Genomic DNA, 15,925 nt, shown 5'->3' with positions numbered 1-15,925 from the left:
CTTTCTGGTGTGTAGCCTCACCCCCCCCCCTTGACAGGTCAGGGTACCCTGATTCCTGCCCCGTGGCCCCATGTTTGCTTAAGTCTGTTTCCCTACCAACTGCAAGTGTCACAGAGCAGGGAGCAGCAGTCCCCTGTGCCCAGGGCGGTGCTTAGCGCGCAGTAGGTTGTTCTTGAATGAATGAATCACTAAATGCATGAATGAAGAATGACAAACAAGAAAAAACTGCCAGAATGTTTTGGAGAAAACGAAAGAACAGGGAGAAGAGGTGGGAGTGGAAAGAAGCCTCATCAGATATTAAAATGGATTATAAATCTACAGTTCTGTGAACTTGGCGACATGGACATATGAGTAAAAGGACCGAACAATGGAAGAGACTAAAAAGTGGGTTATAAAGTAATGGAGGGAAACATGGTCACTTCAATTAAAATGCTGTTGGGACAACCAAATATCTGTCTACCTTGGAAAAAAACTAAACTGGATCCCTACCTCACACCTCACACCTCACACCAGGAAAAATTCCAGATGGATTAAAATATTTAAAAGGGAAAAAAATTAAACCATAAAAACTATAGAAGAAAACACAGGATAACCATTCGATGTCTCAAACTGGGGGTGGTATTCTAAATATGACGGATCGTTGAAGCCAAAGAAAGACACATTTGACCGCATAAAAATAAAATGGGGAGAGAATGTCACCTCGTATCACAAATAGTTTGTCGAAAATACAAAGTACCCCTAGAAATAAAAATCTAAATTTCCTTAAAATCTACCCTGATGGAAAAATCCGCCTAGAAAATGGACAATTCACGGAAGGGAAATCATAATGGCTCTTACGCTTGTGAGAAGATCCCCAACTGCACAATGAGGAGGACCAGGCAAATCAAAATGACTCTCAGATACCTTCGAAACCACGCCGGAGCCTGGACAAGATCTAAAAGGCGGACGGGAGCGTCCAGGCCGCAGGGGGAAACGGGTCCTGCCGGGGGGGGGCCACAGAAACCAGCGCAGCCCCGCAGAGGAGGACGTGGCAGCGTCTGTCAGGTCACTGCGCCAGACACGTGCCCTTGCACCCCACAGTTCCAGAAACTGGAGCGATACCCTTGCACCTAAAGGAAGTGACAAGTTTACTGGTGTATCGCGACACTGTTAATAACAGCGCGAGGCTGGCAACGACCAAAGTGCCCGACAACTGGGGAACAGCCCCGTGAGGCATCGTTCGGATGGGACACTATGTGGTGGCCAAAAGGAGGGTAAGGCTGTTCACGGGCGCTCGGTCCCCGAGAGGCACTGAGGGAGGACGCGAGATGCCAGCGAGGGTGCAGTCGGCTCCCTTTTGTGTGGGGAAAAAAAAAAGGGGGGGCGAAACAGCGATACATCGGTGTCGATATTCAGAAAACAGGCTCTGGGAGGACACGGGACTGGTGACAGTGGCTGCCACTTGGGGAGGGCAGCTAGGTGGCTGGGGAACTGCGGACGTATATTCCCTCTACCAGAGCTACGATTGTGAACTGTGCAAATATATGATCCATTTTTTAAAAATGTGTTAACTTTTAAAATGCGCCAGATAAAAATAAAAATTACTATGTTGTACACCTGAAACTACTCATCTTCTATGTCAACTGTAATTTATAAGATATTTTTTAATTAAAAATATTTAGGACGTGGTTCCATAGCGTAGCGGGGAGCACATCTGCTTTACACGCAGAAGGTCCTGGGTTTGCCCCCCAGTGGAGCCACAGTCCATGGTCTACGGCCATGCCACCCTGAACAAGCCCCATGTCTGGTCTGGGAAGCTAAGCAGGGTCAGGCCTGGTTAGTACTTGGATGGGAGACCACCTAGGATAGACCAGGTGCTATAGGCATAAATAATAATAATAATAATAAATAATAAAAAAAAATTTAAATACAGAGAGATAAAGACAGAAAGCAGATTAATGGTTGTTGAGAGGCGGGACAAAGGGTTTGGGGACCGACTCAGTGGCTCCCGGGTTTCTGCTGGGGGTGACGACGACATCCTGGGACTAGATGGTGGTGAAGGGCGCACGACACTGTGAACATAGTTAATGCCATTTACGGTGGGTACAACGGTACACACGTGACCTTGAACAGGCGGGTCTGAACTTGCGAGGGCCACTTACATGTGGATTTTTTCAACGGACCAGTGCAGTTCGACTGACTGCGCTTTTACGTCACGTGTACTCTTCTGGGCGTGTATCATCCCCATGATGATAAAAACAACAACACAGTGGTCTGTTTGTTGTTCCACACGTGCCCCCGAGTGAGGACGGCGTGGGACCGTGATCGGCCCCTCCCCTCAGCTGGCCTCAGCTCCCTGGGCGCCCCGCATGAGAGGGAACGTCAGGGCCTCTAAACCCCTTCGGCTGCCCTCGCTCGACTGAAGACGACGGCCTGGGTCCCCAGCCGGAAGGCACAGAGGTACAGAGGTGGCGGTCTCTGAGAGCCACCTTCTGGTGGACGTAACCCTTACTGTCCGTCCTTAGCATCTACCTGCCCCGCAATGTGTCTCCCCTGCACAGAACTGATCGGTTCTAGTCAAATGTCAAGTGAGGAAAAAAAACCCTCAAAATTCTGCGGGGAAAAAAAAAATAGAAAAGGAAAATCTGCCTAATGTCACAGAACCGTATCCTAAGAAACAAAAATTACTCAAATTACAAACCAGCTTCTAGAGCTGTCACAAATGGTTCCCTCAGGAAGACTTCACTTTCGGCCATAGCTTTAAATCATAAAGCTGGGTGTCTCTCATCATCACAGGCCCCTCACCAAGCCCCGCAAGGCGAACCCTACTCCGAGTCCCCATGAGGGGACAGTCCCATGGTCTACCTGGTCACCAGGGCACCACCCTCGGTCCTCCCTTCCTTCCTCTCGCCCAGCTGGCCAGTCCCTCGTGTCCTGTCCCTGAATCTCTCTGCCCTGTCCCCTCCTGTCCATCCCTCAGCTCCGGCCCCCACATCGACCTAGTCTCTCCTATCTGGACCTTCGCCCCAGCCTGGCCTCCTGGCCTCTGGCCCCCCCACCCGCCATCTCATCCTGTGCCCTGACAGGGGTCTCGCACCCAGGGCTGGCCCTGCTCCGCACCGCTCAGTCTTCACAAGCTCCCAGCCTCTCAGCCCCTCAGTTCCTCTGTGGCCCCGATGACATCCTTGGCCTCCTCTGCCATGCTCCGATGCCACGATTTCCCCCCCACCGAGTATGCTGAGCTCTTTCTTTCTAACTGTCCCCTCTCTTTCTAACACCCTGAGCTCCCCTCTTTGCCGGCACAGACCCCACTTTCTTTCAAGGCACAGGGAGAACTGGGTTCCTCTTCTGGCCTCCCACGACACCTCGGCCGCCTCCCTTGGAGCCCAGATCACAACGGTCGTAACCAAAACGCGGAGTTTTCAAGTGAAGGAACTGAGCCTGTCACGTCAGGCCCCCGGCGTCACCCGGCACAGGGCTTGGAACGTGAGAAGCCTCAGGAAAAGGATGCTGAGTGCACAGAAAGAAGAAACATCACAAAAAAGCAGACCCAGGGAGTGGCCTTGGCGAGAGACACAGCGAGAGGGAAGTGACACAGAGAGTCGGGGACAGAGGTCAGCCGCCGTGCCACCTGCTGCGAGTAGTGGAGAGCTGAGCAGGCCGGGTGCAGCGTGAGGTTCTGGAAGGGCTGGATCCGGGGCTGGCCCCAGCCCTGCTTCTCGGCCCACTCCACCATCAGCATGTGGTCAGTGAACGTCTTCCCGAACACCAGGGGCTCGCTGGCATCCGGCTTCTTGTGAGGCTCCTGTGTCATTTTCAGCTGCAGGTCTGCAGCCTGAGAAAAGAGAGGGGACCCAGGTGTCCTGGAACCTCTGGAGCCACCACCATCTAAACTGAAAAACTACAACTCCCATGAATGCCCGGGACTAAGATGCCGAGAGAAGAGAGATCTGTGGCCCAGAGGCTTCTGGGACATGCCACTGCAACTCTTTCCCAGGCAATTAGGCTATCCCCCTGCCACCCACCTTCACCTTTGAACCCTGGACCTTACAGAGATGCCCAGATCCGGCCCCCAGCCCGCTACTTCCTCAGACCCAACAGTTCGAGCCCTCGGCCCCCTTCCTTGAAATTTAAAAGTACAGTCCCCTCCTTTCACCTTGAAGTTCGACGAGGCATATCTTCTGGGACCACACAGAAGCCAAGGGACAGCGAGTTTTCGGACCCAAATCTGGGACAGAAGTAGGAAAGGTGGTGAGGCTGAGAGAGAGAGAGAGACAGCAGAAGGCACGTCCTCTGCCACCTCTTAGACCTGGGAGGTTCCTCTGGACTACCCTTGTCCCAGGCCTAGCGCACTCTGGGTAGCGTGTGTGGTCTGTCCCGATCGGCATGCAGAAGCAGATCCTGAAGTCCCCTCCCCGCCCCTAGGAGAGCCATCCCAGGAGCTGAATCAGCTCCCATTCCCTCCTGCAGGCTGCAGGCTGCGGCAAGGTCACACACAGGCTCCGCCCACCCCAGGGAACTTTGGCCCCAACCCTGAGACCGACTCAGACAGGAGACAACGAGGGACGGACGGCATGCAGGTGAGTGAAGGCCTTCCTGGGGATTAGGAAAGTGGGGGAATCTATTAAATAATGCTCCCCTGAGACCCAAGATCTGGGCCCCCGAGCCTCCTCCTCCTTCAGACCCGGGAGTCCGGGCCCTCAGCCCCCTCCTCTCCCAGACTCAAAAAGAGTCCAGGCCCCCAGCCTCCTCCCTCAGACCCAGGACTACAGATCCCCAGCCCCTCCTCTCTCAGACCTAGGAGTCCAAGTTCATGTTCTTTCAGGGTACTAGATCCACTGAACTCAGGTTACCTGAAGGTCCCAGCCCCATATCTTGGGTGCCAGTCATCAGTGGACACCGTGCAGATGAACACTGCCCTGCGGCCCTGCTTGAGGCCAGCAAGGGAGAGCAGGGCTGGCCGTGTACAGCGGCTGGCCTGTCCCCAGTGTTCTTAGATCTCAAAGTGCTTCTTTCCTCTGCCCGGTAGGAAGGCAGCTGAGTCATGAGGCTGAGAGAGAAAGCCAGCCTAGCCTGGTCCTGCCGTGTGAGCTGGGTGAGCTGACAGCCATCAGTGAGAACAGATGTGAACGGCAGCGGTGAGTCATGGGGAGAGGGGGGCTGTGGGGCTGCGATGCCCTGAATTCTGGGCGATGAAGTCTGAGCAGCAGCCCTGGAGAGCGAGCAGGGCCAAGGGCTTCCGGCACGATCCGCCTGCGGGTCTGAAACATGGCCTCTAGGTGGCGCTGTTTAGCCTGCACGAGCCTGTGGGCGGCCATGCTTCTGTCCAGAAGGAAACAGGACACCCACAGTACAGGGAGTATGGACACACGAGGCGGTGGAGACAGCCAGCAGGTGGGCAAGAAAGCAGCCCTCGGAAGGAGCCGAGATGGAAAAAAATAAATAAAAGAGGAAGAGAGGGAAGAACAAGCATGAGAAAAACCAACAGAGACAGAGCGAGAGCAAACAGAAACTTTAAAGAACAGACAACAAGACTAAGAGATGTCACAATAGAGATGATCGTAAGCATGGAGACTGTGAGGCAAGAGATAACAGAGAGAGAGACTCGGGGAACGTGAAGCCTGGAGCAATCGGGAAAAGGTACGGAGAGCGGGATCAGGAGCAGCCACGAGGGAGAGGAGTTCAAAAACGAAACGGGCGAAGGCCAGACTTCAGGCAACACAGCACACGGTGAACGGCGGAGCCGGGGAAATGAGGAAGGACCGTGAGCGGCAGAGCGATGCCAAGACCTGCGGGGAAACGGCCTCAGGGACTTAGAGACCGACGTCCGGGAGAGAGAGGGGCAGGAACACACACCCACAAGGCAGAGAAGGTGCCAGGCACGGTGTCCGGGAGATCTGCGCTGGCCACAGAGTCCCTGTCACACTGGGAGAAGCTGCCTTCATCCTCCCAGGACATCTCTGTAAGGCCAAGGGGTCTCACTTCAGCTGAGGGAAGGTGCCCGGTCACCCGACACCCCAAGCCATAGGGACTGGCCCGAAGGAGACTCTCAGATGGTAGATGGGCTTTGGGGACAAAGAGAGTAAAAGGATTGGGGCTGAATTAAGAAATGAGAAAGGCTGGGGCGGGGGGCGGGGTGCACGGGGCAGGGCTCTGTAACACTGTGGAGCCTCCGCTGTGCCTCATTACAGCTCAGGACTGTCCTCCCAACGTCACCCAGGAGTGTCACCATCAAAGCCCAGGATCATCTGTGTCATAGTTTAGGACCGTCCTTCACACTTCAGGACTGCCCCCACATTACTGCCCAGGAAGAGTCCCCACCATAGTGCACTGCTGTCCTTGTCTCGGCCTGGAACTGTCCCTATCAGAGCCCCAAACTGTCCCTGTCACCCAGGACTCGCCCATCACAGACCAGAACTGTCTTATGAGAGACAATCCCATACTCCCCATGCCGCAACCCGATTGTTCCTGTTGCTGCCCACAGCTGTCCTGTCACAATCCCCAGGAGTGTCATCATCAAAGCCCAGCTTGCCTCGGTCGCAACCCAGGCCTGTCTTCATCAGTCACTGAGACGCCAGCAAAGTAAAAGTCTGCCCTGCCATCTATCCGTCAAGCTGAGATAAGGAACAAGGTGCAAGTTAACAAGAAACATTTCTTCCAAGGTTATGCTCTGGCTGTGGAGGGTTGTAATGACCTTCTTGGAGTTGCTACTCTCTCCTTCCTCATTGAGAAACCTCATTCTCTAAAATCACAGACTCTCCGAAACTCTGCCGGCTGACATCACATCAGTAGGAATGGACTGTCTCACTTGCTTGGAGTGTCTCTGTCACTTTTGACAGTGAGAAGCTGCCTCAATTCCCAGCCCAGGTGCGCGGCTTCAGATAAGGGTTTTGTTTGGGAGACACAACAGTCCACGTCTACGTTAACCTTTAGTTTCAAGAAAACAGGGCCTCGAGTTCCATTCGCAGCCCAGACGTGAGGATGAGCTGTGCGCCTTCATCCGACCCCCTTCCCTGGAGGTCCTGGGAGCCTTATCTCCGCGCCCCCACCAGCTGACTGTCCCCCCCCAAGTCCCCCACCCAGCCCTGTGCCTCCCCCATTACTGTCCCCTCCTCCACGTTTCCCTCCTCAGACCTCTGGTCTCGGTTTCCTTCCCACCAACTACCCCCCACCCCCCACCTCGCACTCAGGCTCCGCGCCCCTTCCCGCGGGGGCCCCCCACTTGGTCGGCGCCTCGCCGCGGAACCCGAGCGCCAGGGAAGCGGCGCCAAGCCAGAAGGGGTGCCGGCGCGCGACCCCCTCCCCGCCCCCGAAAGCGTGACCCCCGCGGGGCTCCCCAGTCCCCCCCTCCCCGGGCGCGGACCCACCTGGACGCAAGCAGCTGCGGCCATGGCCCGTGCGGCAGTTAACTGCTCCCTCCTCCGCCGCGGCCGCGGAGAAAGACGTTCGGCCCCGCCCCCGTGCGCGCCCCCTCCCCTCCCCCGGCGGCTCCCCCGGCCTCCCGAATTCCCGCGCAGCCTGCGGGGAGGTGGGCCCCGCGGCGGGGCGCCTCGAAATAACGCCCTCCTCTCAGCCGCGCTCCCGCACGCGGCTCAGGAGCGTGCACGCAGCAGTTTTCAAAAATGCATGTTGCTAGGTCCCGCCACGGAGCTCTAGTGAGCAAAAGCAGCCCAAGGGGGGAGGGAAAAAAAAAAAGGAGCAAAAGCAAACAGAAACTTTAAAGAACAGACAACAAGACTAAGCGATGTCACAATAGAGATGATCGTAAGCATGGAGACTGTGAGGCAAGAGATAACAGAGGGAGAGACTCGGGGAACGTGAAGCCTGGAGCAATCGGGGAAAGGTACGGAGAGCGGGATCAGGAGCAGCCACGAAACCTCCGCAGATCTCGATTCCTTGGTGAAAAGGAGAAGCACATTATACAGGCCTGTGGGTGCACGTCACGGACAGGACAAGGGAAATGCCTCTGGGAAAAGGCCTCCGAGGAGGGTGGCAGGCAGGGATGAGGGGGTTGCAGCCAACCCCTGTGTGAATAGAGGTTTCCTTTCCCACGAGAACCTATGTGTCTTCGTAAAGGTTCGGGAGAGAAAAACACATAACGGTTCGCTATGGCCCGTTCCAGTCCCTTTCATCACTGGGGCCCGAAAATTTGTCAGCGCTCCAATTCATCCGCGAGCCCCTAGAACAGGATTTCTGGGTTATGTCCCTTCGGCGTCTCCCCAACTTCAGGACCCTCCAGAGGCAGAATCGGCCAACCTCTCCTCGGTCACTGTGCCACCCCAAAACTTCCGGGCTCAGAGTACCCCCCCAACTCCTGCATCTAAGTTACTGTGACACCGCGTTACTGTTTCTGCGGCTCAGCAGCCCCGGGGCCAGGCAGCTAAACTCCGAACCCTCTCGGTGTAGGGCGTCTCCCTGTTTTTCTTTCCTCGTCCTCCAGTCCAATCTGGGGCCGCCCTGGCCAATCAGCAATCGCCCCACACTCAGCCGCGGCCAATCCGCAGTAGCCAGGCAACCAACCCCACACCCTCGCCGGGGGCGCACGCACGGGACTGAGCCCCGCGCCCCACCTGGGTGGATCCGGCGTCGGCCGTCCCTAGACACGGGCTGTGCGCCCCGCAGTTTCCAAGCTCCCACCCCGTCCCGACTCCCCCAAACCCAGGAGTCCAGACCCCCTGCTCCCCCACCCTCTGTTCCAGGAGCCTCAACCTCCGGCTTCCTCTTCCCTCAGAAATTGTGGCCCGGACCACCTTCCTAATCTGCAGGCGGCGAGGTCAAAACTCCTTTCCCCTAAAGGCCAAGAATAAAGAGGAGGCCCTCGTGCTTCACCTGCTCCATTAGCTCTTAATTACAGCTTAATTATCTCTCCCCTGCGAACCTTTTAACTAGGGCACCGGTGAAGCCTAACTGCAATTCGTTTCCCAGACGCCCCCGGCGAGAGGCTCCTGCTGCAAGGCCTGCTGGGAGTTGTAGGCCCTCGGGTCGAGGCCACGCTTGGGCTGGGCTGGGTGGGAAGGGGTCCCGGTGTGGCGGGACTCGTGAAGGATGGAGAATAAATGTACCGATGCCTTCCTCCTTGTGGCTGCAGAGCGCTTTTATGGGCCCTCGTGGGGGTGGTTTGGCACACCGGTAAGTGGGCTTTAATGTCTAGAGTTGGGGGCTATACTTGAGGGGCAAAGGGCAGAAGCTGGAATTTGGGGGAGACTGAATCTGGGGCGGGAGGGTCCTGGTCAGGGAAGCCCAAGGAGAAGTGTGGAAAATCAGAAAGGGATGACGGGGGCCTCCACCGGGGCACCCCACCTGGCCTTGCACACATACTCCAGCTCTGCTGTACCCAGGGTCAGTGCCTGTGCAGAAAGTGGCTTCTGAGTCCCAGGCCAGGAACACTGCGGCGGCCCCCACCAGGGCTGGCTGGCCCACGTGGCCTAGGGGCTGGGAAGAGACAGGGATAAAGGAGGTCAACGGGAGCCCACGCCTGACTCCCACACCCCATACCAACTGGGTCTGGTCCCTACGCCAATGACTGTGGCCTTAGGGTCAGGCCTGGAGGCTGCCAGCTCCTCCCACAGTGAGGTGTGAGGTCCACATGTTCCTTGGGGAGATGCCGGGAGCAGGGAGAGAGGATCAGGGGAGTCTGCGGCAAACACTTCCTCCCAGTCTACCCAGTTCCCGCAGAGTGGCTCTCAGCCCACTTGGCGCTGCTCGCCAGCTGATGCGGCCGCCATGCTGACTCTCATCCAGGGCCAAGGCTTTGGTCATGGCCACTACTGCCCCCTACAGAAGACGGGGCCAAGGAGAAAGTTCAGTCCCGGGAAGATGAGGCTCCCCCCCCCACCCGCCCCCGTCCTCCTCCGGCCTCCTTCCAACCTCGGGGGTCTAGCAGGGACATCATACTGGGGGTGCCATGCCCTCCCTGTAGGTTCCTGGGACACACCAGGCTCCATTTCTTGGTCCATGACAACATGTCACCGGTTGTTACGCCTCGGAGCTGGGGGACCCAGGTAAGGTGGGAAGGAAGCAGCGGGGTACCTTGGTGACCACTTAAGGATCTGCCTGGGACTGGCCGATCGCCCAGTCCCAAGGGAATGATAACATTCCCTCGGCTCTTCCTCAGGCGGGGGAGGGCGAGCTGCAAAGAGAAGCAGCAGAGCCAGCTGGCCGAGCCCGGGGTCTCCCCAGCCCGGGGTCTCCCCAGCCCGCTGACACGCAGCCCGATGTCTGGATCGGTGGCCCTCTCCCCCAAAGGTTCACTAGTTGGTCTGAGCGGCCTGCGGAATCAGCACCCAGAGCTCTAGAGCTCACGTGCTCCGGGTCGCCCCAGACTGTCTGAGTCTCAGCGCTTACGGTGTCTGAACCCGTCTGAGAGGGGTTTCTGTCCGTGTCTCTCCTACTGTCTCCCCTTTCTCTGTCCATCTCCCCACCCCTTTCTCTGTCCTCATCCCCCTCTTTCTGGGCCTCTCTGTATGTTACTCAACCCTGTCTGTATAAAGATAGAAAAATGTGACATGGCTACATTTTTTTGCAAAAATGGGAGGAAGCTCTTTTATCCACGGAGGGCAGAATGGTTTCTCTGGGTTTCAGAGAGAGCCCTGTGGTCAAAATGTGTTGTGGGAGGCTCTCATGAAATGCACCCCACATTCTGCCAACTTCTCCCCTAAAACCCCCCTGGTTGCCTGGAGCTCCCTAAACCAACTCAACTCTCTCTCCATCTCTCTCCCTCCCTCTCTCTCTCCCAGCCCCTTCACTTCATGATAGACCTTGAAGAAACTCAAGTTCTATCCTTCTCCCCGCTGGCTCTGGGCAGCCGAGATGGCCAGGCAAGGCCCGTTCCTGCCACTAGAGATTAAATGGGTTCCCTCTCCGTTCACCCCACTTTCAAGCCTCCTCCGCTCCCTCAAAACCAGCCTCCACCCTATTCTCGGTGCCGAATCTTCAAACACATCCTGAGAGTTCCAACCTCAGGACCTTTGCACTTGCTGTTCTGTCTGCCCGAAATGCTTTTCCAGAGATAGCCATGTGACTCACTCCTACAGCGACCAGCCATCCCGGTCTGGCCGGGACTGAAGGGTTTCTGGGGACCTGGGACATTGAGTCCACGGTTTCAGTGCTAAACCGAGACAGTCCTGGGTAAACGCGCCCCCTCAGCAACGTCAAATCCTATTCAAATGTCACTTTCTCGGTGGGGTCTGTCCCGATTGTCCTCTCTAAAACTGCGATCTGCGTCCCCGCGGGTCCCCATTCCCGCTTCCCGATTTCTTTTCTCTGTGGCACACACCCCCTTCGTGACAGGCCACACATATTTTACTTACTTATTCTGTCTCTCCTACCAGAATGCAAAAATCTACCGGAGACGGTTGAAATTCTTATTTGGTGTCCCCCCCCAGGCTCTCAATAAACATCTTTTGAATAAACGAATGACTGAATTGAGGATCTAGTACATGCCTGGCCCTGTTCTCAGTAATTTACACAGATTAGCTCGTTTAACAGACCTGATATTTGCAACCTGGGTGGTCTGAGACCAAAATCCATAACCCAATAGGAGTTTTCTGACAACGCTGGGTGTTACGGACTTTGAGATATGTGAGTGGGAGGGACCTGAGTATGTGGAGATCAGGGGGGTGGCTGGAATTCTAATTCTAATCCTCCGGCCTCCTCCTTAGGGACCCCCATCCACTCCTCCGGGTCACTCTCATCAGCCTTGAAACCGCCCCCTACCCTGAGGCACGCCCCGCCCCCACCCCAGCCATCTCTATCTCCTTCATCTTTATTACCTCCTTCCCTCCCCATCCCCACCCCCACCCTGCGAAGCTGAGGTCCCTGAGGGCTGAGACAAGGTTCATTTGTGACCCTTATTGCAACACTGGGCACACGGCTGCCACTCCATAAACATTTGTCTCGCATTCCCTGTGGCCCCTTCCCAACCCTCCCACACGTTCCTCGCCCATTGGCCATTGTCCTCTCTGCCCCCGCCCCAAGGTCACCTAGTAACTAATCAAGGACTCTGCTGGACTCTCACTGACCCGACTCTCCCCGCCCTTCCGACACCCCATCTGAGAGCCTGGCTTGGTTCAGTGTCCGGCCGCCTGCCTCTGGCCTGACTCTACTTTGCCTCGATGTCGGGGTTCCTGGGTCCTTCTCCCTCTCCGAGCTCTGTCCGGGGAGCCTTAACTGTGTTGGTTTCCCAGCAGCATCTCCTAAGTCTCCCCCGGAGCCCCCTTGGGCCTTTCTCCATCTGTGTGTCAAGTGCAGAGCTCAACCTAAAACCAGGCTCTTTTCCTGGTTCCCGGCTTCAGCCACAGACTGGGAGATCTGGGAGTCGCCCAGAGCCTCCCTCTCACCCAGTCCCTCATCCGATCCATCGCTTCCTTGCTCACACGCCTTGCATGGCTCCCTATTGCTCTTGAGACAGAGACCAGACACCTGGCAGGGCCCTCAAGGCCCCACGTGACCTGCCCCCACCACTCAGCACCCCCTTCCTCACTCCACTCGGCCCCTCGACAGCCCCCCCCCTCACCGCCAGGCCTTTTCACAGGCGTCCCCTCCGCCAGGAACACCGGTGGTCACCTCCACGTAACCACGCCAAGGACCTCGGACCCCTGTTGGTCTGACTCTCCCTCCCTTTGGACACTGGAACTGGAGAGCCACCGCCCTGCCCCCCACCACTGTTCATGTCTGCCTTCCTCCAGGAAGCCCACTCTGACCACCTCTCCCCCGCCACCCACACCCAGAACAAGCCAGCCTCCCTGTCACACATCTCCCAGAACCACATCTGTCTCCTATTTACACAAAACACACTCCCCCCTTGTCCCCCGCCCCATAAACTCACATCTGTCTCTATTTAGTAATGCCTGGCTGCCTGGCAACTAGGGACTCCGCAACAGCAAAGAGCACATGGTGTGTCCCCAGCATCTAGCACGCTGCCCGGGCTCAGCCAATACTCGATGAATAGATGGATGATGAACAAATAGGAGTCTATGAGAATCGATCCAGCTCTGAAAATCCACGATGGCCTCCTGTGGACCCCGACTGCCCACGGGAGCTCACTTCTTGACTGTATAAATACCCCTACCCACCCCCATTGTTCTCTCGAGCCCCGGGGATTACAAACTGTGGCTTGTGTCAGAATCTACCAGGGAAGCCAAAGACCCAGAGATTCTGATTCAGGAGGTCGAGGCCGGGTCGGCATTTCAAGAGCTTTCAAGAAATGATGGTGGCGATGATGGTGGTGATGACGGTGATGATGGTGATGAGGGCGAAGACGATGATGGTCATAATGATGGTGATGCTGGTGACCAGGGCAGCAACTTACTCACGTCAACAGATTTCCTCGCGACGGGCACAGTGGTGGGAATAACTGGGAGGCGCACAGAGTTGCCTAGGGATGGTGTCCCACTTGTCCCAGGGGTAACTTGCTCAGTGACTCCCTCCATCGGCTGCCTTGTGTGTCCACAACTGCCCCCTGACCCCAAGGGCGGCACTTCCTGGGATCACCCCCTACACACCCCATCCTCCATCCTCATCTAGGGTCTGCTTCTGGGGTTCCCAACTAACACAGGGGTGGCCACAGGGGTGCTGTGATGATGTTAAGAATTCTAGCCATTGGAATAAGAAAGTCCCCAGGTTAGCTGAGGCTCTGGTGTCGGTGTGACTCTCGCTGGGATTGTGGAAGAGAACGTTCTTGTTTTCAGGACATACGCGCCCAGGTACCGAGGGGTAAACGGACATCGTGCCCGCCACTTCCTCCCAAAGAGAAAGACAGAAACATCAAGAACGTGTCGTCAAATATTAACAATGGAGAGTCTGGGTATACGAGAGCCCTCTGTACTATTCTGGCAATATTTCATTAGTCTTAAATGATGTCAGAATAAATGTAAACATTCTAATCTGTTGGTAGTATTTATGAAATTCTGACAGATGAAATGATATGGTGTCTCAGGAGGAGATGGCAGGAGGCGAGGGAGAGAATGATTTTAACGAAATGCTTGCAATCGCTAAGCTGGAGACGGAGATGGGTGTGCTCTTGTTCTTAAAATACACCCAGGTCGTTCCTGCCCCAGGGCCTTTGCACATTCTCTCCTTAGTGAGTCAAATACTCTGTGCCCTATTTTTCCACTCCCTGACCTCCCACTCAGAGTCCAGCTCAAATCTCACCTTTCCCTTCTACCTCTCCCAGGCTTCATTTGCCAAAATATATCAGTGACGAAGGAGGTGGATCAGCAGCCAGAAAAAGACGGAACAAGGTTCATGACAAACAAGAAACAGATAGAACAAGGTTCGTGATAAACAATAATAACTCACAGACAGCAAACTCTGTGCCAGGCATGTTCGAAGGGCTTGGCGGGTATTTAGTTGAATCTCATTCGATTCTCAGAACAACCCTGTGGCCCAGGTAGCATGATGAGCCCTCTTTTACAGGTAAGAAACGTGAGGTGAAGAGAGATTGAGTAACTTGCCCCAGCCTTCACCTTGGCCAAGGTGTATGTCCCCAGCTGGTTCAGCTCCAGGGGCTGCCAGAAGCCCTGGGCAGAGGTCTCCTCCCGCCACTGCGGGGGCGGATCTAAGGGTGGGGGTCGGAGAGAGGAGAGAATGAAGGAGAGACAGGGGCAGGACAGGAAGAGGAAATAGGCGCATAGGGACGGTGTAGGGGTGCGGGGGGACCCAGGCCGGGGGGCTGGCAGCCAAGAGGGTCAGGGGTCCTAAAACAGGAGGCTGCACGACAGTTAACAAAAAACCGGTCTTAGAGGTGACAAGGCCTGGATTCCATCTGCAGAATGAGGACATCGTTTCTTCTTGAGCTCAGACATTTCAATATTTGCGCCTGGCACTCAATATCGTGACGTGGTTGTTAAATACAGCTGACCCTTGAATGACACAAGTTCAAACTGCGTGCGTCCACTTATACACAGGCTTTTTTTCAGTAAATGTACAGTCAGCCCTGTGTCTCTCAGGGTTTCATATCCGCGGATTCAACCAAATGCTGATCAAAAACAAGACGATTTTTTTAGTCTCTGGCCATTCCGCCCTGAACACGCCCAATCTCATCTGATCTCAGAAGCTAGGCAGGGTCGGGCCTGTTTAGTATTTGGATGGGAGACCACCTAGGAAGATCGGGTGCTGTAGGCATTAAAAAAAAAAAAAAAAGAGTGTTTTTGATCCACGGTTGTGGAATCTGTGGATGTGGACGGCCAGCCACGTACATCGTTCTACTCCACTTTATATAAGGGACTTGCGAATCCGAGGATGTTGGTATCCATGGGGATCTTGAAACCAATCCTCCACGGGTACCACGGGAATGTAGCAAAGTTTTGGGCGAATCGAAAGGTATGCGTGGATTTTCCACTGCGTGGGGTTGGCGCCCTCAGCCCACGCATTGTTCGGGGATCAACTATAAGTAGAAGGAATTGGGGGGAGGAGGTTAGAGGGAAAGAAAAATGGACATCCAGAAGAAAAAGAGCTGGAAAGACAACAGAGTAAGAACAAGGGAAAAGCCTTCCTTATCGCCAGCCGAGCTAGGATATGCGGGCAGTTCTCAGTTGGCAAAGCAGTCACGGCCTGGAAAGTCTCCATACGCCTTACGTCAGTGATCCCTGGCCCATCGCTCCCAGGGGAGGTATGTACATATGATGCTCTCTGATAATATGTACCTATTATGGACTGAATGTTTGTGTCCCCTCGAACGTTCGCACGTGGAAATCTTAACCTCCAAGGCGATGTCACTAAGAGATGAGGGGAGGTGATTATGTCACAGGGTGGAGCCCTCATGCACGGGGTACGTGGCCTCGGAAGAGTGGCCTCAGGAAGCTCCCTCGCACCTCCCACCACCTGAGGACCCTGCATCTGCCCGCACCTTCACCTTGGACTTTTCGGGCTCCGGAACCGAGAGAGATAAATGTTTGTTACTTAAGCCAGATCTTCTATGGGATTTTCTGCTACAGAAGCCCCCCCC

The 15,925-nt window shown here is 55.5% G+C and overlaps 2 protein-coding genes and 1 pseudogene across 2 annotated transcripts in view; 1 reads left to right on the top strand and 2 right to left on the bottom strand.

The window, feature by feature from the left end:
- The window catches only part of BCAT2 (branched chain amino acid transaminase 2), a 12,837-nt gene extending 5,086 nt beyond the window's left edge, over positions 1-7,751 (bottom strand). The window contains exons 1-3 of the mRNA XM_023520172.1: positions 7,347-7,751; positions 4,136-4,207; positions 3,479-3,814 (exon numbers count right to left, since the gene is read on the bottom strand). Coding sequence (XP_023375940.1) covers positions 3,479-3,814; positions 4,136-4,207; positions 7,347-7,370 — 432 coding nt within the window. The 5' untranslated portion in view covers positions 7,371-7,751. The remainder of the gene's footprint in view (positions 1-3,478; positions 3,815-4,135; positions 4,208-7,346) is intronic.
- Positions 7,752-8,706: 955 nt separating this feature from the next.
- On the bottom strand, positions 8,707-15,350 carry HSD17B14 (hydroxysteroid 17-beta dehydrogenase 14). Its single transcript, XM_023520171.1, is given in 8 exon segments — positions 8,707-9,419; positions 9,485-9,560; positions 9,562-9,584; positions 9,687-9,753; positions 10,009-10,051; positions 10,053-10,108; positions 14,445-14,536; positions 15,206-15,350. Coding segments are annotated over 8 exon segments (795 nt in total). The 3' UTR covers positions 8,707-9,126.
- Positions 14,984-15,102, top strand: LOC111729184 (annotated as a pseudogene).
- Positions 15,351-15,925: the final 575 nt, after the last annotated feature.

Source organism: Pteropus vampyrus, unplaced genomic scaffold (genome assembly GCF_000151845.1).
Source record: "Pteropus vampyrus isolate Shadow unplaced genomic scaffold, Pvam_2.0 Scaffold250, whole genome shotgun sequence".
NCBI classification, from domain to species: domain Eukaryota; kingdom Metazoa; phylum Chordata; class Mammalia; order Chiroptera; family Pteropodidae; genus Pteropus; species Pteropus vampyrus.
The sequence above is the reverse complement of the archived record's forward strand: the minus strand, read 5'-3'. Positions and strand labels throughout refer to the sequence as shown.